General features: G+C 39.6%; 1 protein-coding gene across 7 annotated transcripts in view; it reads left to right on the top strand.

The window, feature by feature from the left end:
- Positions 1–24,837, top strand: part of col4a6 (collagen type IV alpha 6 chain) — a 175,418-nt gene that overhangs the window by 97,609 nt on the left and 52,972 nt on the right. For 5 of the 7 annotated variants that reach the window (XR_010001086.1, XR_010001087.1, XM_062964026.1 and 2 more), the window contains exons 6-20: positions 5,889–6,005; positions 6,135–6,203; positions 7,935–7,970; positions 8,330–8,392; positions 9,911–9,946; positions 11,472–11,513; positions 14,589–14,681; positions 16,241–16,294; positions 16,684–16,743; positions 20,066–20,110; positions 20,240–20,293; positions 20,442–20,511; positions 20,856–20,966; positions 21,982–22,131; positions 22,675–22,779. Coding sequence is in view for 5 of the 7 variants with exons in the window: in XM_062964026.1 (XP_062820096.1) it covers positions 5,889–6,005; positions 6,135–6,203; positions 7,935–7,970; positions 8,330–8,392; positions 9,911–9,946; positions 11,472–11,513; positions 14,589–14,681; positions 16,241–16,294; positions 16,684–16,743; positions 20,066–20,110; positions 20,240–20,293; positions 20,442–20,511; positions 20,856–20,966; positions 21,982–22,131; positions 22,675–22,779 (1,105 nt within the window). In the remaining 2 variants the exon portion in view is untranslated. The other 2 variants (XM_062964027.1, XM_062964028.1) reach the window with 2 other exon arrangements.

The following is a 24,837-nucleotide window of genomic DNA, read 5'->3' as shown; positions in this document are numbered from 1 at the left end:
GAAGCTGCAAGGTTTTTCAATGCTAATCAAGGTGATTAACTGCAACATTAACACATGCCTCCAACAGACAAGATTCTTTCTCCCACCCTGGACCTTCCATAGATATATAAACCTCACTTTCAAAAAGTGATTTCAAAAGCTAGCGTTGCCCAGGTTAGCACAAACTCAACTAAAATATAATGCTCTAAAAGTAAAGATAATTCATCTCATAAACTATCCATTCTCTTATCTCTCTAGAAAGGAAAAGCTGCTGTTCTTTCCTGGTGAACATATGTCCTTCTCATTTCCACTCGGTTCCCTTTCCCTCCAGGGAGATAAACTGCAGCCTTTCTGGCTATAAATCTAAATACATAAATAAATGTATGAAGCCCTGCACATGTTTGCTTTGAATAGTCACGGGCCCCATGTTTACATTTTATTACTGGATGGTGTGTTGACATAAGATACTCCACTACCAAACCAAAGATAAGCACATGAGCTCAGAGGTTACAACATTTGGCTCTGCCTCCCTCCGCCCCACTTCCAAAGGATTAGCTTTTAATGGGAGAGGAAGATAGGGAGGGAATATGTATTCCAGGAACTGGAAAAAGAGGCAGTTCTGCCCTAGATTGTCCTTTAAGGGATGATTTTCCAATAAAAGTTTCTCCTCTGTAGCTTGATTTTCCCTTCTCGTATAGATGCTGATTTGTTGCACACCATATTTTACGGGAATGACGGAGATTGTGTACAGTAGGGTTGCAAAAGTGAAAACCAGAAGAGGGTTTCTGTACCTTTAGTCGCATTGCAGAGGGAATTTTTGCAAGTTGGACAAGCACCACCCAATGAAAGGTACAGGAGCCCCCTCCAGTTTTGACCGAAGACGTGATTGCAGAGACGCTCCTCCTATATAAGACCGAAGAAAGTGGCATTGCATGAAGGTTGGCACCTGTTCCCTAGCTATTAGGCTTGAGCAAATTTTTCGTTAGTTCGTTAAATTCGTTAAAAATTCGTTTCGCAAGTACTTTTGAATTGACATTTGAAACATCTGCTCACTGCCTTACAAATATTACGAATTTGAATCAAAAAAGTACCTTTTTTCTTTTGTTTCTGATGTCTTCGGATGTAGCTGTAGCCCTTCTGAGAGGAGAAGCCATGTTGGCATGCCTCTCAGCCAATCAGAGCGGAAGAGAGAGGGAGGGAGAGGCATGGCCATCGATCTGCTAGCATTTTTAAAAAACGTTGCTTTCATAATAGCTTTCAAAATGCAGGAGAACAAAGCCTCTGAATTTTGACCATTCTTTTAAGTGGAAATGAAGCAAGTCGCCATTATGAGCCAAAAACTCCATTTCCCAGAAGCCTTAGCAAGCCAATCAAAGTGGAAGGAAGAAGGACAGGGAGGCGTGGCCATCGATCTGCTAACATTTTTAAAAAACGTTGCTTCAAAAATCCCCAAAAATCAGTGAATGGGTCAAACATTATGAAACTTGATAGGCAAAGAGTACTTAATTTCTGCTTCCATTCTGGCAAATTTGATCATAATAGCTTTCAAAATGCAGGAGAACGAAGCCTCTGAATTTTGACCATTCTTTTAAGTGGAAATGAAGCAAGTCGCCATTATGAGCCAAAAACTCCATTTCCCAGAAGCCTTAGCAAGCCAATTAAAGTGGAAGGAAGAAGGACAGGGAGGCGTGGCCATCGATCTGCTAACATTTTTTAAAAACGTTGCTTCAAAAATCCCCAAAAATCAGTGGATGGGTCAAACATTGTCATAGCATTAACTGTCATAGCATTAATACAAACTCTCAAGCAACCAGATACGACTCTCGGTTAACCGACATTGACCGCTCTCCACGGGTGCCAGTTAAATGAGAGTCGACTGTCATAGCATTAATACAAACTCTCAAACAACCAGAGATGACTCTCAGTTATCCGACATTGACCACTCCCCTCGGGTGCCGGTTAAATGAGAGTCGACTGTCATAGCATTAATACATACTCTCAAGCAACCAGAGACGACTCTCCGTTATCCGACATCGACCACTCCCCTCGGGTGCCGGTTAAATGAGAGTCAACTGTCATAGCATCAACCACTCCCCTCGGGTGCCGGTTAAATGAGAGTCGACTGTCATAGCATTAATACATACTCTCAAGCAACCAGAGGTGACTCTCAGGAAATAGCACTTTCAAACCAGGAACTGATTTCCTTATTCAGAGGCTGATAGCCATCTGTCAGGAATGATTTGATGGTGTACTATGATTTCTGTTCCTGGGTGATAAATGTCATTTCCTAATTGGTTCTGTCATAGAAACATGGCAAAATCTATGACACTGCCTGAACTTTGTGCAAGCGACATGGATGGAACATATTATGGTTTGGTCCACCAATTTAACAAAGTTTCAGCCACAAAAACAAAGTTTCTCAAGTAGAACAATGACTTTCACAGTAAAGACAACCCAATGAAACAGGAAATAAGACTTTCAAACCAGGAACAGATTTCTGCAATTATTAAAAAATGATTTATTATAAAAGCTATGAAAATTCGCCAAAAATCAGAGGATAAGGGGAACGTTCCAAATTTTGGTGAGATATCAGTGTTAAATGTGTTCTACCACTGTACCAAGTTTGAAGAAGATCGCTCAAAAAATGAGGGCGGGAGAGTCCTGTAAAGTCTCCCCTCGTGCTATTTTTTTTGCTAGTGCGCATGCGCATCCGCCATTAACGAATTACTTTTGAAACTAATGAATTTTCGTTAAATTTCGAAAATTTTTGAGGGCAAAATTTGGAAATGACATCAGAAATGAAACGCTAGCGCCCCCTACTTTTGAAACGAGTTTAGAATCAATTTTTTCATGGATCGCTCAAGCCTACTAGCTACTGCTGCTCCACAGAGTGTTTGCTTCACAGCCCTGTAAGAATGGACCATCTATATCTCTCCATAGCCTTCCAGATGTCAGATGCTTTGCTCTGTCCCTGGACACTACAAGAAAGGACTGCTGAAGGCCAGACATTTGAAACTAGTAGCTCTGACCTTCCTGCCACAATGGGGCAGAGGACGGTCAGTGATAACTGGAGGCAGTGAGGAAGTAGGTATTTTCTACTGGGGGATCTCACTCTGGAAAAGACCCTCAGCATAGAACCTATGAAATGGTCTTGTTCGCCCATGGTCCAACTGCCCATCAATGTTGCCTAGTATTGTCTATCCTTCCAACCCATGGCTTCACATAGAGCTTCTTTTAGCCAATGCATGGACAAAATTGAGACTTGCAGAGGTTGTTCTAGCCCAATGATGGGCAACCTTTTGTACTTGGTGTGTAAAAATTCACCAAAAAACCTAGCATGACTTGGGTGGTGTGTCACTTCGAGAAAAAAACCATAATTTCACAATATGTATAGTTTAAATAACAAAAATATATAATTGTAAAATATAACTGTATTCAATAAATCAAAAACTATTTACTACCATTATTTCCACGTACATCAATCTATGGTACCTCTTGCAGTTTCCATGCTGATTTCTCTCTATTCTAGTTTCAATGTAGTCATGAATAATGAATAATATAAAAATAATATAATAGTAATAATATGACAATATACTACAATAATAATAGAATAATAATATAAATATTATTGTGCATAATTCCCGTGGCATAAACAACAAAAAGACTGGACCAAATCACACCAAATTACAGTCATCCAATCAATCTGCATGCAGCAGCATGTCAGCAAAAATGGCTAGGCGTGTCAGTGCTGACACGCGTGTCATAGATTGGCCATCACTGTTCTAGCCCATGGATGGACAAAGAGACTTCATATGGGTGTCAAACTCATTTTCATTGAGGGCCACGTCAGCCTTATGGTTGCCTTCAAAGGGTTGTTTGATCCATGGATGAAGAATCCATGGACACGGAAGGACAACTATATTTTTTTACATAGTGGTCGATCTGGGGACATCTTGGTCCCCAGATGTTGTGGAACAAAACCCCCCATCACTTTTGATTATCCACCATGTGGACTGTGGATAGTGGGAATAGCACCCCAACAGCACTTGTGGTTCTGAGGTTGGGGAAAGGGGAAAGGTTAAAGGGCATTTTAAAGTCAGGCATCCTATCCAGAAGTCTTTTACCTTGATTCATTCTCCTAACTAAACAGAACTGCAACTTTCCAGATGTTACTGTATCACAACTCCTATCAACTCTAATTACGATATTTAATGATGAGGAATATAGGAGTTATAGTCCATCATCTAGAGGGCCACGTAAAATAACATACATGGAGGGTCAGAATGGGTCTACGGGTCTTGAGTTTGACACATGGGATATAGAGGTTATTCTAGACCAGTTGTTCTCAACCTGTGGGTCCTCAGGTGTTTTGGCCTTCAACTTTCAGAAATCCCAGCCACTTTATCAGATGTTAGGATTTCTGGGAGTTGAAGGCCAAGACATCTGGGGACCCACAGGTTGAGGACCACTGTCCTAGACCATGACTGAGCAACATCACTATACATAGGCCCTTCTACATTCAACCCTTACATCTCAGCCTTCCTTTTCCCAAAGAAAAGGAAGGACCTGAAAATTATATTTTGATCCATAGACTGTGAGCTGATATCATTTGCCAAGCACCCTCTCCTCATCCTTCAGCATCTGGGGATTGTCTGTGGTCCAACGCTTGGTTGAGCTGCCTTTTTCAAGGAACCTCCAAGTTGTGCAGAGTTAGTTAGAAGTTTATAAGTTCTTACTGCTGCCATCTGCTGTCTCAGTTTTATTTCAGAGGAGCCGGAAAACTGCTGTAAGGAAAGAGGCAGCAATAAGCTTTTCAGCCTCCTCTTTTCCTGCAGAAATTGTTGGAGCTGCGTATTGCTGTTGTGCTGTGGGAAAAGAATGCATTTCTAATTTTTTGTCATTTCTCTAAAGATATGTCGAACCCTTCTTCCTGGAAGCTCTTAAAACATTGATGATCCTCCATAGATAACACATTGTTGGGCATGAATAATAGGGGCAGACACATAGTTGCCATTGGAGCTTCTTGTTGTTGTTGTTGTTGTTGTTGTTGTTGTTGATGATGTTGTTAGGGATAATGGTTTAATTCCAGGCATCTCTGGTTTCTATGTATGATCTATTTGTTAGGTTATTTTGCCCAAAAATAAGCCATGATGTCCAAAATACAATCAGAGATTATAATGTTTACGCAGATCATATAGAATCACCATTGACAGAGACTCATCAGAACAATAATTGCACTGCATTTTAAACCTTTTTTGATGGTGTATTTTCAATAATTTTAATATTATGAATAGAGTCAGCCCTCCACATTCATTGGGGTCTCAGGCTCAGGACCCCCATGGAAGCAGAAAACCCCAAATACAGACATTCCTATTATATACCTGAAGGAACACCTCTCTCTAGGTCTTCCAGCACAACTCTTTCAAAATGTGGGTGCATCTACACTGTAGAATGAATGCCATTTGACCCCACTTGAATTGCCAGGGCACAATGCTGTGGAATTACGGTAGTTGTATTTTTACAGGTTCTTTAAGTTGCCAAAGAATGCTGATTCCTCCCCAAACCGCAACTCCCGGGATTCCATAGCATTGACCCAGGGCAGTTCAAGTGGGGTTAAACAGCATTCCTTCTACTGTGTAGATATGCCTTATATTGCATTAATTTTAATATCTAAGACCTCAGAGTCCCAGTTGTGGGAAAATTATGGAGTATAATTAAAATGATGACAATAGCAGCAATAATAATGATGCTAAATATGCATCCTGCATATTTTGGAGGTTGCAACTTGCAGCCAAAGAAAGGCAGATATAAATGTGTTCTTCTCACAGCATTTGTTTCCATTGGCATTTTATGCAGCAGATGGGTTTTATTTTTATAAATGTCTGATTATCTTTCCTTTCTTTGAACAGGGGCATCCTGGCCAACCGGGTCCCAGAGGCCTTCCTGGCCTGGATGGTTGCAATGGGACCATTGGGGACCCTGGTCTCCTAGGAGCAGATGGGTTTCCTGGCACACAAGGACTGCCGGTACTCCACGATAAGCCCTTTGGCTAGCCTGAGATAGGAGGGAGGTGGCCTTGTCTTGAGATTTACCACAGACCAGAGGCAAATGTATGCTAGTGATTGAGGTTGGCTTCTTTTTCTGTGTATGCATAGGGTCCTCCTGGCCCAAAGGGTCCCAAAGGCGAGCCTGTTTTTGCCCAAGGAGTTTTGAAAGGAATGAAGGTAAGGGATGTCCATGAACGTTCTTCACAGACCTCGTTTCTGCATCCTTGGCCATTTCCCTCTTAAGTGTGAGAAACTGCATTCATTTGAGCTGTATTTTCTTCTTCTTCTGTCAGTGGCTCCATCTACACTGTCATACCATGCAGTTTGAAGCTGTAGAGTCACATAATGCAGTTTGAGTTCATTGAACCTGCATGATATATATCTACACTACCATATAATGCAGTTTGAGTGCATTGAACTGCATTGTATGAGTCTATACTGCCATATCATGCAGTTTGAAGCTGTAGATTCATATAATGCAGTTTGACCACATTGAACTGAATTATATGAGTTTACATTGCCATATCATTCAGTTTGATTGCATTGAACTGCATTGTATGAGTCTATACTGCCATATCATGCAGTCTGAAGCTGTAGATTCATATAATGCAGTTTGACCACATTGAACTGAATTATATGAGTTTACATTGCCATATCATTCAGTTTGATTGCATTGAACTGCATTGTAAGAGTCTGCACTGCCATATCATGCAGTCTGAAGCTGTAGCTTCATATAATGCAGTTTGACCACATTGAACTGAATTATATGAGTTTACATTGCCATATCGTTCAGTTTGATTGCATTGAACTGCATTGTATGAGTCTACACTGCCATATCATGCAGTTTGAAGCTGTATGTCATATAATGCAGTCTGAATACATTGGACTGCATTATATGAGTCTACACTGACATATCATGCAGTTTGAAGCTATAGATTCATATCATGCAGTTTGACTGCATTGAACTGCATTATATGAGTCCCATACTGCCTTATAATACAGGTTGAAGTTGTAGACTCCTATAATGCATTTTGACTACAGTGAACTGCATTGTATGAGTATACACTGCCATATCATGCAGTTTGATTTCTTTGAATTGCATTGTATGAGTCTACACTGCCATATAATACAGGTTGAAGCTATAGATTCATATAATGCAGTTTGACTACGTTGAACTGCATTGTATGAGTCTACACTGCCATATAATACAGGTTGAAGCTGTACACTCATATAATGCAGTCTGACTACATTGAATTACATTATATGAGTCTACACTGCTATATCATGCAGTGTAATTGCATTAAATTGCATTGTATGAGTTTACATTGCCATATTATGCAGTTTGAAGCTGTAGACTCATATAATGCAGTTTGACTACATTGAACTGCATTATATGAGTCCACACTGCCAAATAATACAGGTTGAAGCTGTACACTCATATAATGCAGTCTGACTACATTGAATTCCATTATGTGAGTCCACATTTTCTTGCAAGGCAGGTTGAAGCTGTAGATTCCTATAATGCAGATTAACTGCATGTATGGCAGTATAGATAGTGGCCATTGTTTGGAGAAAAACAAAATAAAAATAAAGCAAATAAATAAATGAAAATGTTTAGCCATTTTTAATCACAGATTTTGCTACCTGGGTGATGATGATGATATTTTGACTACCTCTCTTCTCCACATACACTTGTATGCTTGTCATGGTTCAACATGACATACAACATAGTTAAAATACATAAGATAGTTAACATACATATATTAAAAGACACAGAACAAAGATTAAAATGCATAAAAGACACTAATACCAATAAAGGTACAGTACATTTAAAATTCATAGTTTACAATTGATTGGGTATAATCCCAATATTCCTGTTTCATCAAAGGGGATTGTTTTGACTTTCAGGGGGAAAGTGGTCTTCCTGGCTTGAATGGACCGATGGTAAGTTCACTCTCTTTTCATTGCACATTCAAGTTAAATAAAGACAGTCAGAGGGCGCATCTACATTGTAGAATGAATCCAGTTTGATACCACTTTAAATGCCATGCCTCAGTGCTATAGAATCCTGGGAGTTGTGATTTGGTGAGGCACCAGGACTCTTTGGCAGAGAAGCCTTGTCAAACTACAGCTCCCAAGATGCCATAAAATTGAGCCATGGCAGTTCAAGTGGAGTCAAACTGCATTAATTCTATAGTGTAGATGCGCCCTCTGTCATTTTGATTCACCTTTAGATCTGAACAATTTTTTCCTTATTTGTGACTCAGTTTAATAATTTTTTCTTTTCTTTAAAAAAACACCAGGGTCCAAGAGGTTTTCCAGGTCTTCCGGGTCCTGCTGGCCCAATGGGACTACCTGGCTTTCCAGTAAGTCGGCCACACGTATTTCCTAATATTTTAAGTACAGTAGAGTCTCACTTATCCAACATAAACAGGCCAGCAGAACGTTGGATAAGCGAATATGTTGGATAATAAGGAGAGATTAAGGAGAAGCCTATTAGACATCAAATTAGGTTATGATTTTACAAATTAAGCACCAAAACATCATGTTATACAACAAATTTGACAGAAAAAGTAATTCAATACACAGTAATGCTACATAGTAATTACTGTATTTACGAATTTAGCCCCAAAATATCACGATGTATTGAAAAGATTGACTACAAAAATGCGTTGGATAATCCAGAATGTTGGATAAGCGAATGTTGGATAAGTGAGACTCTACTGTATGTTGCAAATAGCAGTTTTGTATTGCACTCTTATTATTTTGCTATGAATGCTTTCCTTTTGAGCAACATCCTAGTTACATTTTCTAGTTAGTTACCTTTCTTAGAGGAAACAGATAATATGTTAAATAGTAATTATGTTGATGTTTTATTATGGTTGTGTTTTATGTTTTGTTCTGGTAATTGGAGGTTTTACGTATGTTGGAAACCACCCTAAGTCCCTTTGGAGAGATAGAGCGGTATCCAAATAAAGTGTATGTGTGTGTGAGTGTGTGCGCCCGAGTTATTTGAAAAAGTCATTTTTTTATTTTACAAAATGCATAAGGTTGTGGGTGAACTACAACTCACATCATACCAGGTTAACCCCCTGAGTATGAAAGGGTTAGGGAAGAAGCAGTGGGCGGGATCATGCAAATTCCACCCAATGGAGAGAGTCAGAAACACTGGGATGTCTGTGGTGAAGGAAACACATAAAATCTAGGATGATATTGTCCCCATATGAAAGCCTTGACTTGGGTGGTGAGCAGTCTTGTGTTTGTGGAGTAAAATAATAACTGTAATAATAAATAGAGTAAAATAATACATGTATTACCTGTATTAATAATAAAAATAGAGTAAAATAAATGTAAAAGTAACAACAATAATAGAGTAAATTAATAAATGTAATAATAATAATTAATAGAGTAAAATAATAAACGTGACAATACCAATAATAATAGAGAAAAATAATAAATATACCATATATACTTGAGCATAAGCCGACCTGAATATAAGCCCACCAGGTCCCTCACCCGAGTATAAGCCGAGGAGGTTTTTCTTCAGTCCTAAAAAAGGGCTGAAAAACTAGGCTTATACTTGAGTATATACTGTATATATATATATATTCACTTTTATTATGGATATAGATAGATACAGATGCCTTAGAAAACCCATTTGGAAGTTGGTTTTCCTTTCTCAGCAGATAGGCTAAAGCCGTAGAAATGAGCTCCACCCATCTAGAGCCTTTGCATTGCTTTGAGCTTATTTGAGCTCTCCTTTGGGGATTTTTTCATTCATGCTCTTTTTTGTGTGTGTGTATGTGCCTTGAAATAGATAGATGTTCAATCTCCCAAGTGTCAATTCCAACATTTAACTCACATTATTCTCTCGATATATTTAGGGGCTACCAGGTCCACCCGGCCAACCAGGTGAATTGGTAAGTAGATTGGATTACTCCCTTGGTTCTTGGCTTTTCCATTGGATGCACTGCGTAGTTGTCTTTTGGCCAATTGTCTTTTGGAAAATATGGGTTCAAGTTGTACTTCGAGCTGGGGTCGGGGTGAGCACCCACCGTTAGCCCCAGTTACCTGTCCACCTAGCAGATTGAAAGCAGAAATGCGAGTAGATAAATAGGTACCGCTTTTGGTGGGTAGGTAATAAATGCGCCCTTAAGGACATCAATCAGGAGGATGTCCAAGGATGACAAAGCTCTCGGCATGGAAGATGGAGTGACAGCATCCCCCATGGACGGAGTCGAGCACAGCCTCCAAGATGCCGGAAATAAGATGGGAAATGTATCTTATTTACACCTCTCTCTGTGTATTGTCTGTCCTTGTTAATTGTATAACAACATTGAATGCTTGCTGTATGCGTGTTCTGTAATCCGTCCTGAGTCACCTCGGGGAGATAAAGCAGAATATAAATAAAGTATATTATTATTATTATTATTATTATTATTATTATTATTATTATTATTATTATAATATTTTTGCTCCTGTTTTTAGTATTTTCTCATTTTTAGCATTTTCGTAGTGTGCCAGTGCTGGTAACAACGCAAGATGGCATCAGTACAGAATCAGGTTTTCAGAGATTGAAAATGCTTGGATATACCTGAAACATTCTTAAATCTCCTTTTGTATCTGAATGTTAATTGGAAAAAATGTTAATTGGAAGGAGTCTCTGGTGGCCTAGGGGATAAAAGCCTCGTGACTTGAAGGTTGGGTTGCTGACCTGAAGGCTGCCAGGTTCGAATCCCACCCAGGGAGAGCGTGGATGAGCTCCCTCTATCAGCTCCAGCTCCATGGGGGACATGAGAGAAGCCTCCCACAAGGATGGTAAAACATCAAAACATCCGGGCGTCCCCTGGGCAACGTCCTTGCAGACGGCCAATTCTCTCACTCCAGAAGCAACTCCGGTTGCTCCTGACACAGAAAAAAAAATGTTAATTGGAGAGTGCGGTTTACATCTCCAAAGGGAATGATAAGCGTGATGCCTGGAATGCCTTGGAAAATGGATTACGGCTTAATCTTTCTCTTTTTAATGATATGTTTTCAACATATTTGGGGGGGAAATGGACTGGAAGCTAGGCATTAACTTGAAACTGTTGATAAATTGGCAATTGCAGTTCCTGGCAAGAAAAGCATGAGACTGTCAGCTCTAGCTTGCGGGGACATGAGAGGAGTCTCCCAGCAGGATGGTAACACATCCGGACATCCCCTGGGCAATGTGTCTGTAGACGGCCAATTCTCTCACACCAGAAGCAACTTGCAGTATGTTCTCAAGTCGCTTCTGATACAATAATAAATAATAAGTTATGATGAGCAAATGGGTTTAGGCCTAGATGATTTGTTCCTGTTGCAATTATTTTATGCTCCTTCTTTTATTGGACAGTGTCTTTGTTGACAAATGCACAAACAGTGATTCAAACCCCCAATGAATGATCATTATTTGGTGTTTTGCAGGGAAACAGTGGCCTGGTTTTCCAGGGAGAAAAGGGTGTGAAAGTAAGTTGTGTCTTTTTCCTCCCCTGAGATATACTGTATGTACTCGAGTATAAGCCTAGTTTTTCAGCCCTTATTTTAAGACTGAAAAAGCCCCCCCTCGGCTTATACTCGGGTGAGGGTCCTGGTTGGCTTATATTTGGGTCAGCTTATACTCAAGAACATATGGTACATTTATTATTTTTCTCTATTATTGTTGCTACTATTACATTTATTTTACTCTATTTTTATTATTAATAATAATACATTTATTATTTCACTCTGATCTTATTATCATTATTATTGCATTTATTATTTTACTCTATTATTGCTTGTATTATTTTCCTGTATTTGTTGTTGTTGTTGTTATTATTATTATTATATGTATTATTTTACTCTATTATTATTAAAAGAATACATAAGCACATTTACATTTACATTGAATGCGGTTGCTGTTGCCCGCTTTTGGTCTAAAACTATTTAGTTGTTTGTGATTTCCTCTATATTTTTCCCATCATTTTTAAAATTTATTTGTTATGCAATGCTTTTGACACGAAATAAATAATTGAAGAAGATGAGAATAATGATTTGATCAGAGTTGGACAGTCTTATCTTAAATTTGAGTTTTATGTAAATACAGAAGAGTCTCACCTATCCAACATAAATGGGCCTGCAGAACGTTGGATAAGCGAATATGTTGGATAATAAGGAGAGATTAAGAAAAAGCCTATTAAACATCAAAACGGGTTATGATTTTACAAATTAAGCACAAAAACATCATGTTATACAAGAAATTTGACAGAAAAAGTAGTTCATTACACATTAATGCTATGTAGTAATTACTGTATTTACGTATTTAGCACCAAAATATCACAATGCATTGAAAACATTGACTACAAAAATGCGTTGGATAATCCAGAACGTTGGATAATTGAGTGTTGGATAAGTGAGACTCTACTGTATTCAAAAACATTTAACCTACTGATGCCTCAATTAATGTAATTTTATTGGTATCTATTTTTATTTCTGAAATTTACCACCCTCGGCTTATATTAGAGTCAATGTTTTCCCAGGGTTTTTTGTAGTAAAATTAGATGCTTATATTCGGGTCGGCTTATACTCAAGTATATACAGTATAGATTTTTGGGGGTTTTCCTGAAATTTCCTTGACTGTCATGCTAGTTGTTTGAGAATGCCAGCTGCTTGGATTCCGCTTAATTGAGAGTCTACAGCAGGCATGGGCAAACTTTGGCTCTCCAGGTGTTTTGGACTTCAACTCCCACAAGTCCTAACAGCCGGTAGGCTGTTAGGACGCCCTGAGTCCCCTTCGGGGTGAGAAGGGTGGAATATAAATGCTGTAAATAAATAAATAAATAAATTGTGGGAGTTGAAGTCCAAAACACCTGGAGGGCCAAAGTTTGCCCATGACTGGTCTACAGTATTACTGGAGGTTGATGTGTTCATCTCCTTCCCATTTCCTACTAAGCCGCATATAAGAGACGTATTGCCTCTTAACCTGGATTGAACATATAGACCTCATTGACTTCCCAAGGCAAGCGTTTGTTCCCGCAGAGCTCTGCAGCTGTCAATGGAGTGCTGACAGCCCAGCGGCAGATTATCCGATTGAGTAGTTCGGTAGCCGCCCCAGTCTGTTTCTCATTAGAGCCCCGGGTGGTGAAGCTTCAGAGTTATGGGTTTTCCAGATGGCTTTGCACTGGGCGGGACTGGGATGACGACAGAGGGTGGTGGCTCCTCCCTTCTGCTTGGAGAAGCTGAGCGAAAGTGTAGAAAGGAAGGAGGGAAAGAAAGAAGAAAGGAAGGAAGGAGGGAAGGAGGAGAGGGCAAGAGGAAAGAGGAGAAGGAAGAAAAGAAGGGGAAGGAAGGAAGGAAGGAAAAGGAAGGGAGGGAGGGAGGGAAGGAGGAGAGGGCAAAAGGAAAGAGGAGAAGGAAGAAAAGAAGGGGAAGGAAGGAAGGAAAAGGAAGGGAGGGAGGGAGGGAAGGAGGAGAGGGCAAAAGGAAAGAGGAGAAGGAAGAAAGGAGGGGGAAGGAAGGAAGGAAGGAAAAGGAAGAGAGGGAGGGCAAGAGGAAAGAAGAGAAGGAAGAAAAGAGGGGGAAGGGAGGGCGGAGGGCAAGAGGAAAGAGGAGAAGGAAGAAAGGAAGGAGAAAGAAGGAAGGAAGGAGAGAGGGAGGGAAGGAGGAGGGGGCAAGAGGAAAGAGGAGAAGGAAGAAAGGGAGAAAAAAGGGAGGGAGGGAGGGAGGAAGGAAGGAAGGGGAAGGAAAGAGGAAGGAAGGGAGGAAGGAAGGAGGGCAAGAGAAAAGAGGAGACGGAAGGAAAGGGAGGAAAGAGGAAAAGGAAGGGCAAAGAAGGAAGGAAGGAAAGAGGAAGAAAATGGAAGAATGGAAGAAGGACAGAGTAAGAAAGGAGGACAGAAGAGCAGGAGGAGAGAAGGAAGGAATCTTGTTATGTCTGATTCATTCTATATGAATTGCAGAACTTGAATTGATGTAAGGAGCATCAACACTGTAAGGACTGCTTCAGCTTGACGCTCCTTTAACTTCCATTGCTTTATTATCTTAAATCAGATTATTACATTGGAACTGATCATCTGTTTTCTGTCAATAGAAATAAACAGGAGAACATCCACCTCCCATTCATCCTCCTTGACACCTTTGCAAAATGTGATTTGCCTTTTTATTCATTGCGACGTGAAAAGTGCATATCCTCTGTAGAATGAATGCACTTTGACTGTTGTGGCTTATGGGAGCTGTAGTTTTACAAGTCCTTTAGCTTTCCCTGCCAAGGTGCGCTTGCACTTCACCAAACTACAGAATTTCATAACATTGAGAAAAGGCAGTTAAAGTGGTGTCAAACTGCATTTATTCTGCAGTGTAGAGGCACCCGTAGACTTCCAATTCCTTTCCTACCCAATTCCACAAAAAGTGATGGAATACAAGATTATTTCTTTCTTTTAATATTAAATTGGGAGTCTCAGTGGTAAAGCAGGATTTCAGGCAGGCAAAGTGTCTGCCTCTAATCACTTTCTTTCTTTCTTTCTTTCTTTCTTTCTTTCTTTCTTTCTTTCTTTCTTTCTTTCCTAGGGAGATGTGGGACTCCCAGGCCCCGCTGGACCTCCGCCTTCCACTGGGATTTTGGAATTCATGGAGTTCCCCAAAGGACAACGAGGAGCAAAAGTACGGTTTTTATCATCCAGTATTAGTTTGGAGACCATGCGATCGTCAGAATGAAATTGATCAATGTTTTAATCTGAAAAGAGCAATCTGGACCTATTTAGCAGATAAGGTACTGCAGCTTGGAAAGCGTCCTTAAAGTTTGGACTAAAAACTGGAGCGGATTCACTACCCTACTGACGTGGAAGCCAATAAATGCCAATGAAAGATCAAAAAAGGATTTGGGTCTGATTCTGAGCTCTTTATTCTATTTTGACTTGGGTTCCTGGTCCAACTAGAATCCTAGAAACTCCCCAAATCCTTCCTTGAGATTTGAAAGATCAACAGGGTCTTTGTTGTTGTTGGCCGGGATTAAGATTTAGCTTCAAAGTTAGGAATATCCTACTGACTTCAGTTCCCATAGGAAAAAACCGAGATAACAGTGTGCCTCCCACCTAAAAGAGCTTTCCGGACCCCAAAAGCGCAGAGGGGTAGAGGCATCCAAGTCTTGTGAATATTAAGTCTTAAGATATTTATCCACCTCTGTGAACCAGCTCTCCTTTCCAGAAGGTTTCGTCAATGATTTTCCAAAGTGTTTTCTTTCTTTACTCCCCAAATACCGTCCATATATGAGACCCCTCTCTCCAAAGGTTCCCTTGTCTCTGAGAGTGTGAGCTTTCCCAGGACAAGAGGAGGCCAAGGGGATGCTTGGGATTTTAATCATTACTTTGGAAATGGCAACAAACAAACACAGTATTTGCTCTAAATCTCTGAATCGTGAAACGGGGTTAAGCCAAGTGGAAAGCGTGATCCGTTACAGAAAGGGAAATAGTGGGAGCTGATTTTTTTTTCTGGACTAGCTTAGTACCCAGTGATACCCGGGTTAGGTCTTTTGTAATGATATTTATCAAAAATAGGCATTGCTTGCTTTTGTTTTGTATGAATTTTCTAATTAGAAAACAGATAAGGATGTGGTTGAACTTCATCTCCCAACATCATGGGTCAATTCGCCCCACCCTAACCCTAACCCTAACCCCCCCAAAAACCCATCAGTTTTCAAAGTTGGTCATGTTCTCCAGATCCACCATCAATTGGGTTCACAGTGCTCTTTGTTTGTGGGTGTACTATAACTCACAACATCCAAGGTCAATTCCCTCCAAATCTCGCCAGTATGTAAAGTTGTCCATATTGGATATGTGTGCCAAATTTCGTCCAGATCCATCATTGATTGGGTTCACAGTGCTGTTTGATTGCAAGTGAACTACAACTCCCAACATCAAAGGGCACTTCTTTCGAAACCTTGCCAGTATGTAAAGTTGGCCATGTTGGGTATCTGTGCCAGGTTTGGTCGAGATTCATTATTGGTTGGGTTCACAGTGTGGGTGAATAATAACTTCCAAGATCCAAAGGCAATGCTGTCCAAACTTTGCCAGCACTTAGTATGAATCAAATTGTAGGGCAAGTACTTGCACATTTAGAGATCTGTGATTGCAGAGATTGGGATGTGCAAGTTCTGAATTTCAGATTAAAGCATTTGCATTTCAAACCTCCTTTCAATCTGATATGAATATTATTTTTTTCAGGGAGTCCCAGGCCCAGAAGGGTTTCCTGGTCCACAAGGATTTCCTGGTCCGCCAGTAAGTTGTTTATGGCACAAAATTCATTCTTTTCCCAGCCTTGTAGTTCTTCTGGTACAATTGGGGGATTATAAAGTGAGTGGGTCTTTGTTTGTGGGGCAACTACATAGTACATCTACTTCAGGAACAGATCTGGATGAAGACTATAGAAAAATAAAATTATTTCTCAGATAATTTCTCTATTTTAGGTTTAGGAAAGTTTGGTTAATCATATAAGTATCCACCAAAGCAGTGATGTTAGTGCTAAAAAGGGCAACTAAATGGTCTACCCCGAGCCAGTTGTATGAAACATCCATTGTTTGACATGTCTTGGACTCAGGTTGGAGTTTTGTTCTCACAGTGCAGGTTGATCCATGCTATCTTTGGTGTTTCCCTCATTTTCCTATTAGGGTGTTGACGGTTTTGGGGAGAAAGGAGAAAAAGGTGTTCCTGGATTGCCTGGACCCAGGGTAAGTAGTTCCCCAAATCCATCTATAGGTTGGGTAAAAGACAGAAGTAAGTTAGCATCATTGGCTTAGTAGTTTAAAATCTTGGCTATATGCAGAGAAGATGGTTTGCTATCGTGGACAGTTTGGCTGAAACATTATGGGAGTTGTAGTTTCAAAACCCTAACTTTCCCAGTTTCAGATGTAGGACAAGTTGGGATTTCAGTAGCTGTTCCATCTTGACATACCGGAATTAATTATTACAGTGAATATTCCCCTCCCATATTCCTCTGTTCCAAAAACAGTGGGCCCCATTAAAGGCATGCAAGGCAGAATATATTTGTGTACACATACATACACAGCAGGAAGGAAGGGATAACAAAATGCTAAACCATACAACAAGAATGCAAAACAAAGCACCCAGATAAAATAATATTAATAATAATAATAATAATAATAATAATAATAATAATAATAAAATCCAGCATATATATCTCATTTGCTGTGTCATATGTCTCTGTGTCAAAAATAATAATTATACACAAACCAATCAAAATAAACTGAATGGGAAATTGGCTAAATAAAGTGGCCTTTATTTAATAATAATAATAATAATAATAATAATAATAATAATAATAATAATAATAATAATAATAATTACAAACTAGAGCTGACAGCTGGCACAACAGAACATTGCATGGAAAGTTCCTTGACAAAATTGAAGGAAAAGCTGATAAGGAGAAGACCTGGCTCTGGCTCACGAATGGGACCCTGAAGAAGGAGACAGAAGGCCTGATCCTTGCAGCCCAGGAGCAAGACATCAGGACAAAGGCAATTCAGGCCAAGATCAAAAAATCAGCTGAGGACCCAAAATGCAGACCATGCAAGGAAACCAACGAAACCATTGATCATATCCTCAGCTGCTGTAAGAAAATTGCACAGACTACAAACAGAGGCACAACTATGTGGCCCAAATGATTCACTGGAACTTATGCCTCAAGTACCACCTCCCAGCAGCAAAGAACTGGTGGGATCACAAACCTGCAAAAGTACTGGAAAATGAGCACGCAAAGATACTGTGGGACTTCCGAGTCCAGACTGACAAAGTTCTGGAACACAACACACCAGACCTCACAATTGTGGAAAAGAAAAAGGTTTGGATCATTGATGTCGCCATCCCAGGTGACAGTCGCATCGATGAAAAACAACAGGAAAAACTCAGCTGCTATCAGGACCTCAAGATCGAACTGCAAAGACTCTGGCAGAAACCAGTGCCGGTGGTGATCGGCACACTGGGTGCCGTGCCAAAAGATCTCAGCCGGCATTTGGAAACAATAGACATTTACAAAATTATGATCTGCCAACTGCACAAGGCCACCCTGCTGGGATCTGCGCGCATCATCCAAAAATACATCACACAGTCCTAGACACTTGGGAAGTGTTCGACTTGTGATTTTTTTATACGAAATCCAGCATGTCTGTCTTGTTTGCTGTGTCATACAATATTGTTGTGTCAATAATAATAATAATAATAATAATAATAATAATAATAATAACTTTATATTCCATCCTTCTCCCCTTGGGGACTTAGAGCGAATTACAGTGTTAACAGTTAAAGGCAAAAAATCAATGCCTTGTTACAATACAATGAGACACACATACACAAACAAAGGCAAAGGCTTCTCCTTCCATTTCCGGCTCTGGAGGCATTGTTCATCTCTGGCTTTGGCGGAAGTACTCTTCTCCACTTCCAAGCCAAGGAGCCTGGTTTTTATGGCTTTTTCTGAATTTTGGATTGTAATGTATGTTATTATTTATTGTATTATTAAATTGTGTTATGATATGTTGTTTTATATTTTGTCATATTGTATGGTTTTGGGCATGGCCCCATGTAAGCCGCCCCGAGTCCCCGTTGGTGGCGGGGTATAAATAAAGTTTTTATTATTATTATTATTATTATTATTATTATTATTATTATTATTATTATTATTATTATATTGTCACCTCCTGGTCATGTGACCGGCATGACTACTTAGAGTGTCTTTAAGCCTTTCCCATCAAAACGATACCTATTTATCTATTCACATTTACATGTTTTCGAACTGCTAGGTTGGCAGGAGCTAGGACGCTCATCTTGTCTCGGAGATTCAAACTGCCAACCTTCAGGTTAGCAATTCAGCAGCACAAGGGTTTAGCCCATTGTGCCACTACAGCCCCTGACTTTGTATCTAATCTTGTTATTCCATAGCTGCTCATCAATCTAAAATGTATAGGTATACACGCATACATATACCGTATATACTCAAGTATAAGCCGACCCAAATATAAGCCGAGGCACCTAATTTTACCACAAAAAAACTGGGAAAACATTTGACTCTAGTATAAGCCAAGATACCAATAAAATTACATTAATTGAGGCATCAGTAGTTTAAAATGTTTTTGAATCTTTACATCAAACTGTAATTTAAGATATGACTGTTCAACTCTGATTAAATCATTATTTTCATCTTCTTCAATGTCAATGTGCTTATATATCCTTTTAATAATAATAGAGTGAAATAATAAATGTAATCATAATAATAATAAATGCAGTAAAATAATAAAAGTAATAATAGAGTAAAATAATAAATGTATTAATAATAATAAAAATAGAGTAAAATAAATGTAAATGTAATAACAATAATAGAGTAAAATAATAAATGTAAGAATAATAATTAATAGAGTAAAATAATAAATGTAACAATACCAATAATAATAGAGAAAAATAATTTAATGTACCATATATTCTCGAGTATAAGCTGACCCAAATATAAGCCAACCAGGACCCTCACCCAAGTATAAGCCGAAGGGGGCTTTTTCAGTCTTAAAAAAAGGGCTGAAAAACTAGGCTTATACTCGAGTATATACAGTATATAGGGAAGAAAGGGATAACTAAACACAAAACTGTGCAATACAATTGCAACATAAATCATACAGGTAAAATTACTGTCTGTCTGTCTTAAAAGAAACTGATCAGTTCATGTACTCAGAATATTCATGGGATGGGTACCTTTGGAGCAGTTCTGAACAAAATCGTCATAGACAAGATCAGAATGACATGATTGCAGAAATTACACTGTTGCAGGGAATGTACCATGTTATCTAACAATGTGACAGAATCCAAGTCATGGATGGTCCCAAAACTCCAGTCAGTAACAATGAGTAGACACTGAAACCAAGAAATGATGAAGATGAGGATGAAAAATAACAATAGCACTAATATCAGTAAGCAGAATGGTGGATCCTACTGGCTTAGCCCTGAGCCATATCTAGGAATGTTCAATGATATCTTTTCTTTCTTTTTTAGGGAGACATGGGACCGAAAGGATTTGATGGGAGCCCAGGTGGAGAGGTACACTTTGACAGTTATCATTGTGTAGTATGAAAGAAGGGCGCACAGAGGACTATAAAAGTAATACTACTTCTACTACTACTACTGCTGCTGCTGCTGCTACTAATAGAGTAATTCATTGTCTTATAGGGCTCACCAGGTGAGCCAGGATTTCCAGGAAGAGATGGATCACCAGGAGGAAAGGTAATTTTTTTGCATGAAAAAAGTCTAGGACTTTAAATATCCAGAAAACAAACCTGCCCCATAGTTGCTATCCTTTGTACTAATAATAATGAATCCAGTCTCCAAGTGCTTTTCTTTTTATGTCTGATGCTTGTGCTCAAATTTCCAGGGCGAGTTTGGTGATATTGGTCCTCCAGGTCCTACGGTTATTATTGATGAAGAAGGCATTGTAATTTCAGGTGTGTTTTTGTTTAACTATGACAAAATATATCACTTTCTCATCTATGGCAGACCTTCTCATTTGGGTTTTCTTAACAGAGTGTTGATCATAGGGTTGCGCTGTAGGACCTAGTGATGCCTAGAAAGGTGTCCTCCATTGCGATTCTATGGTATGCTTGTTTAATGGAGTTGGCTGTCAACTGTGGTTTCTCATATCTACTTGATATCTTTGAAAGTACCTGCTAATAGTAACTTGGAAAAGAGACCAGTTTTAATCAAGGTAATATGAACATGACAATGGTGATATGGTGAGACCAGGGCAATCCTGACCTCCCTCTCTCTCTCTCTTACTGTTTCATCCCAGGTCCTCCTGGAGAACCTGGGACTCCGGGAATCCCTGGTGCTAGAGGCGACGAAGGGTCCGTTGGGATGGTAGGCCTTCCCGGCCCACCAGGTTATTCTGCGCCTTTTCCAGGTAAAGCAGTGGGAGGTTTTCAACTGGAGACATCTTTGCATGAGAATGAAAAAAAAACATCCAAACCCTTGGTATCTGCTTGGGTTTGGTCCCAGGACTCAACATCCGTGGATGTTCAGGTTCCGTTATATACGATGCTGTAGTAAACTGGTGTCACTTATATCAGGGTTTGCATTTTTGATGTTTTTTTAATTTTCTCAAGACACGGATAGTAAAATACGTGGGTGGAAATTTCAAGGATATGTAGGAACACTTGAACTAGATGGACCTTGAACGTTATCTGATGAGTAGTGAAGATGCCAATGTGGCTACTACATTCTGGTTGAACATGTAGCAACATGCTAATTTATAAAATTATCCCTATGTTCTTTTAAATTATATCCCTGTGATGAGGAAGTAACTGAGGATCAAGGTTATTGGAGTCTGTGTGGTTTTTATGTTGGAGTAAAAGATTTGCACTTCCAAGGTTGAAAAGATAAAGCATTCACCATCTGTTGTTCAATCTTCATAAAATCTTGCTGAGTCAACTAAACATGAACATCTCAAGTCTCAAATAATATAGTTTGCAAATATGGTCAACTTATTGATGTATATAACTCCCAAATACAGTCCAATCGAGGAAGCTAAACAAGCTCAGTCCTGATTAGTATTTGGATGGAAAACTGCCAGTGAATAGCAGGTGCTGTAGGCTCTGTTTCAGAAAAAAATGAAGTGGCAAAACCACATTTGAATAATCCTTATTTAAGAAAATCCTATGAAAGTCATGGGATCACCATACAGTTCATAGCAGTATGTTTTTCATTTACATTTATATTCTATTTAAGTATTCTTAAGTATTGGAATTTCAAGATATGTAATATGGGAGGGAGCGCAGCAACTGCATGTATCTTTAAATTACTTGTCAACGTATGGGATGAATACTGCTTTTATGGATTCTATTTCAGAAGAAGGAACTTTAAAGTAGTTTTAATGCACATATGATGGCCTCCTAAGCAGATGTGTTTGTATGTTCTAGGACCTCCAGGTTTGACGGGATTCCCAGGAGTTACAGGAGCTAAAGGGGACCGAGGAGATCCAGGCAGATTGACAATTGGATTGCCTGGCCCACCTGGCAGAGATGGCACTCCAGGCTTGCCAGGGCCTCCAGGACTTCCTGGTCCATCACGTAAGCACCAGAATGACGTTCAGCTCCCATACTTCAGTGGTTTTACCTATGTGTGGTGTAATGGTTTCAACACCAGACTATGACTCTGAAGGCCAGGGTTCAAATCCATACCATGCTCTCTCAGCCTCAGAGGAAGGCAAAGAGAACCCCCTTCTGAACAAATCTTGGCAAGAAAATCCCATGATAGCTTTGCCTTACAGTCACCATAAGTCAGGAATAACTCGAAGGAACACAATAATGTCAACAAAATGCCTTCTCACCCATTCCTTGCTTTGCAAGAACAATGAAGTTTCCACAAGCCTAATACAGTGTTAATACAGTTTTGCAAATCCTTCTCAGCTTTGTATGCCACAAAATACATAGCAATTTCTTTATTTCTTGAATTTATATCCCATTTTTAACCCAGTTTCCAAGGGCAGGCCCATATAAAATACATTACAGCAGTCCAGACAGGATGTAATCAAGGCATGTGTCTCCGTAGGCAGATTTGACTTTTCCAAGAACATGGACTATTTTTTTCTTTTCCTGTATTCAATATTGCAGGTTCTGATTTGAGACCAGATGGTATCTTTAGTGGAGAACCTGGAGAGCCAGGGACACCTGGGCAGAGGGGACCACCGGGGACATTCGGTCCCAAAGGATTCAAAGGTGAGCAGGGTTCCCATAGTCCTTGAGATCTTTCACCATGACTTCACTCACCATGGATTGAATCATGGGATGGGGTTTTCCTGTTAGGCATGCTGGCCGCAACATATACAGCACATTCTTCTACATATGTCTTCAGAAAGTATCTAATAATGGCCCCATTTTCACTTTGGTTGAGATGAAACAGTGGCTGGAAAGCTATACTTGTTGTATTATGGCATAATTTCATATGAAATTTTGTAGGAAATGCACCAACCTGTGCGGGGATTCCCAATCTATGGTTTTCCATATGTTTAAGACTCCTGCTCCAAAAAAACCCTCACTTTTTGCCATGTCGGTTGACTCTTGGAAGTTCAAGTCCAAACATTTGGAGAACCAAAAACAATGAAACATTGGCCCAGTGGACTTTGGTTAGTGGGTGACTTAATAATAAGCAAAATCCTGTAATTGTGGAACCCATATCCACGGTTTCATTTACCTGTGCCCTGGGGAAATGGTTTCTGTAAGAATTTGCTGGGTCCTCCAAGCAGTTCTACGCTGCACATGGACGTTACTATAAGGTTGCATAGCTATGTCTTAGAGGAGATACCTCAAACTCCTGCTTTGCCATTGTGGCTTCAAGTGGGTTTGTAAATTGTGACCATTCTTTGGGTTTGAGTCTGTGGCAAAGATGGAACATGAACAAGCAACTCAGATGTACATGATTTGCTGAGATGTTTGCAAGCTTTGTTTTCTTCATCCTTGAAGGGAAGAGTGACAATTTCCTGCAGAATTCTCCCTGCTGAATGGGAATATTAAAATTTTATAAAGCTTCCTGAATGTTTGTGTTTTAGGAAGTATCCCTCTGCTCCTACATAGAAATACATGTTGCAGAAAACATGTTTTCTGGGCAGAAGTACACGTGGGTTTTCTGCACAGAAATCACTTTCTATGTAGATATACAGTAGAGTCTCATCCAACGTTCTGGATTATCCAACACATTTTTGTAGTCAATGTTTTCAATGCATTGTGATATTTGGTGCTAAATTTGTAAATACAGTAATTACTACATAGCATTAATGTGTAATGAACTACTTTTTCTGTCAAATTTGTTGTATAACATGATGTTTTGGTGCTTAATTTGTAAAATCATAACTTATTTTGATGTTTAATAGGCTTTTTCTTAATCTCTTCTTATTATCCAACATATTTGTTTATCCAGTGTTCTGCCGGCCCGTTTATGTTGGATAGGTGAGACTCTACTGTACATGTGTTTTCTCTGCACTGAACAACTGCAGACATTACTGCGCAGAAAACACATTTCTGTGCAGAAAAAACTACTTGTATTTCTGTGCAAATGCTTACTAACGTACAAAGGATCTCCATAAGAGGAGAAAGCAAATGCTTGGCTTATTTCTAAGTGGTCCATGGAGCTAAAGCATAACAGGAGAACAAACAAGCTCGTATTATTATTATTATTATTATTATTATTATTATTATTATTATTATAATATTCCACCCTTCTCTCCAGGGGGACTCAGAGCGGATTACAACATATACACAGACACAGCAAACATTCAATGCCTAGTTACAATGACATATAGTGAGACACAAATACACAGACAAAGGCAACGGCTTCTCATCTCTGGCTCTGGAGGAGGTGCTCTTCACCATTTCCAAACCAAGGAGACAGCACTGTCCATAGACACCTCCTGGTTGTGTGGCCAGCAAGGCTGCTTTGAGTGTCTTTTTGCCTTTTCCTGCCGAAGCAGTGCCTATTTATCTACTCACGTTTGCATGTTTTTGAACTGCTAGCCTTGTAGGAGCTAGGGCTAACAGCGGGAGCTTACCCCGTCATATGGATTCGAACTGCCAACCTTCAGGTCAGCAGTTCAGTGGCAGAAGGGTTTAACTCATTGCGCCAGTGTGGCCTTCAGTTTGTAGCCAGGAACTGAAGATCTAGAGAACAGAAACCTGAAATATGACTTGACCTTCTAGTGTATTCCCCTCAGCAGGGTTTTGTAGGGTCCTGGTTTACATGGGTAAGCAATGCTTTGACTGTGTGTCTGATATGAGCCACTC

This window comes from Anolis carolinensis, unplaced genomic scaffold (genome assembly GCF_035594765.1).
Source record: "Anolis carolinensis isolate JA03-04 unplaced genomic scaffold, rAnoCar3.1.pri scaffold_12, whole genome shotgun sequence".
In the NCBI taxonomy this organism is placed as follows: Eukaryota; Metazoa; Chordata; class Lepidosauria; order Squamata; family Dactyloidae; genus Anolis; species Anolis carolinensis.
The sequence above is the reverse complement of the archived record's forward strand: the minus strand, read 5'-3'. Positions and strand labels throughout refer to the sequence as shown.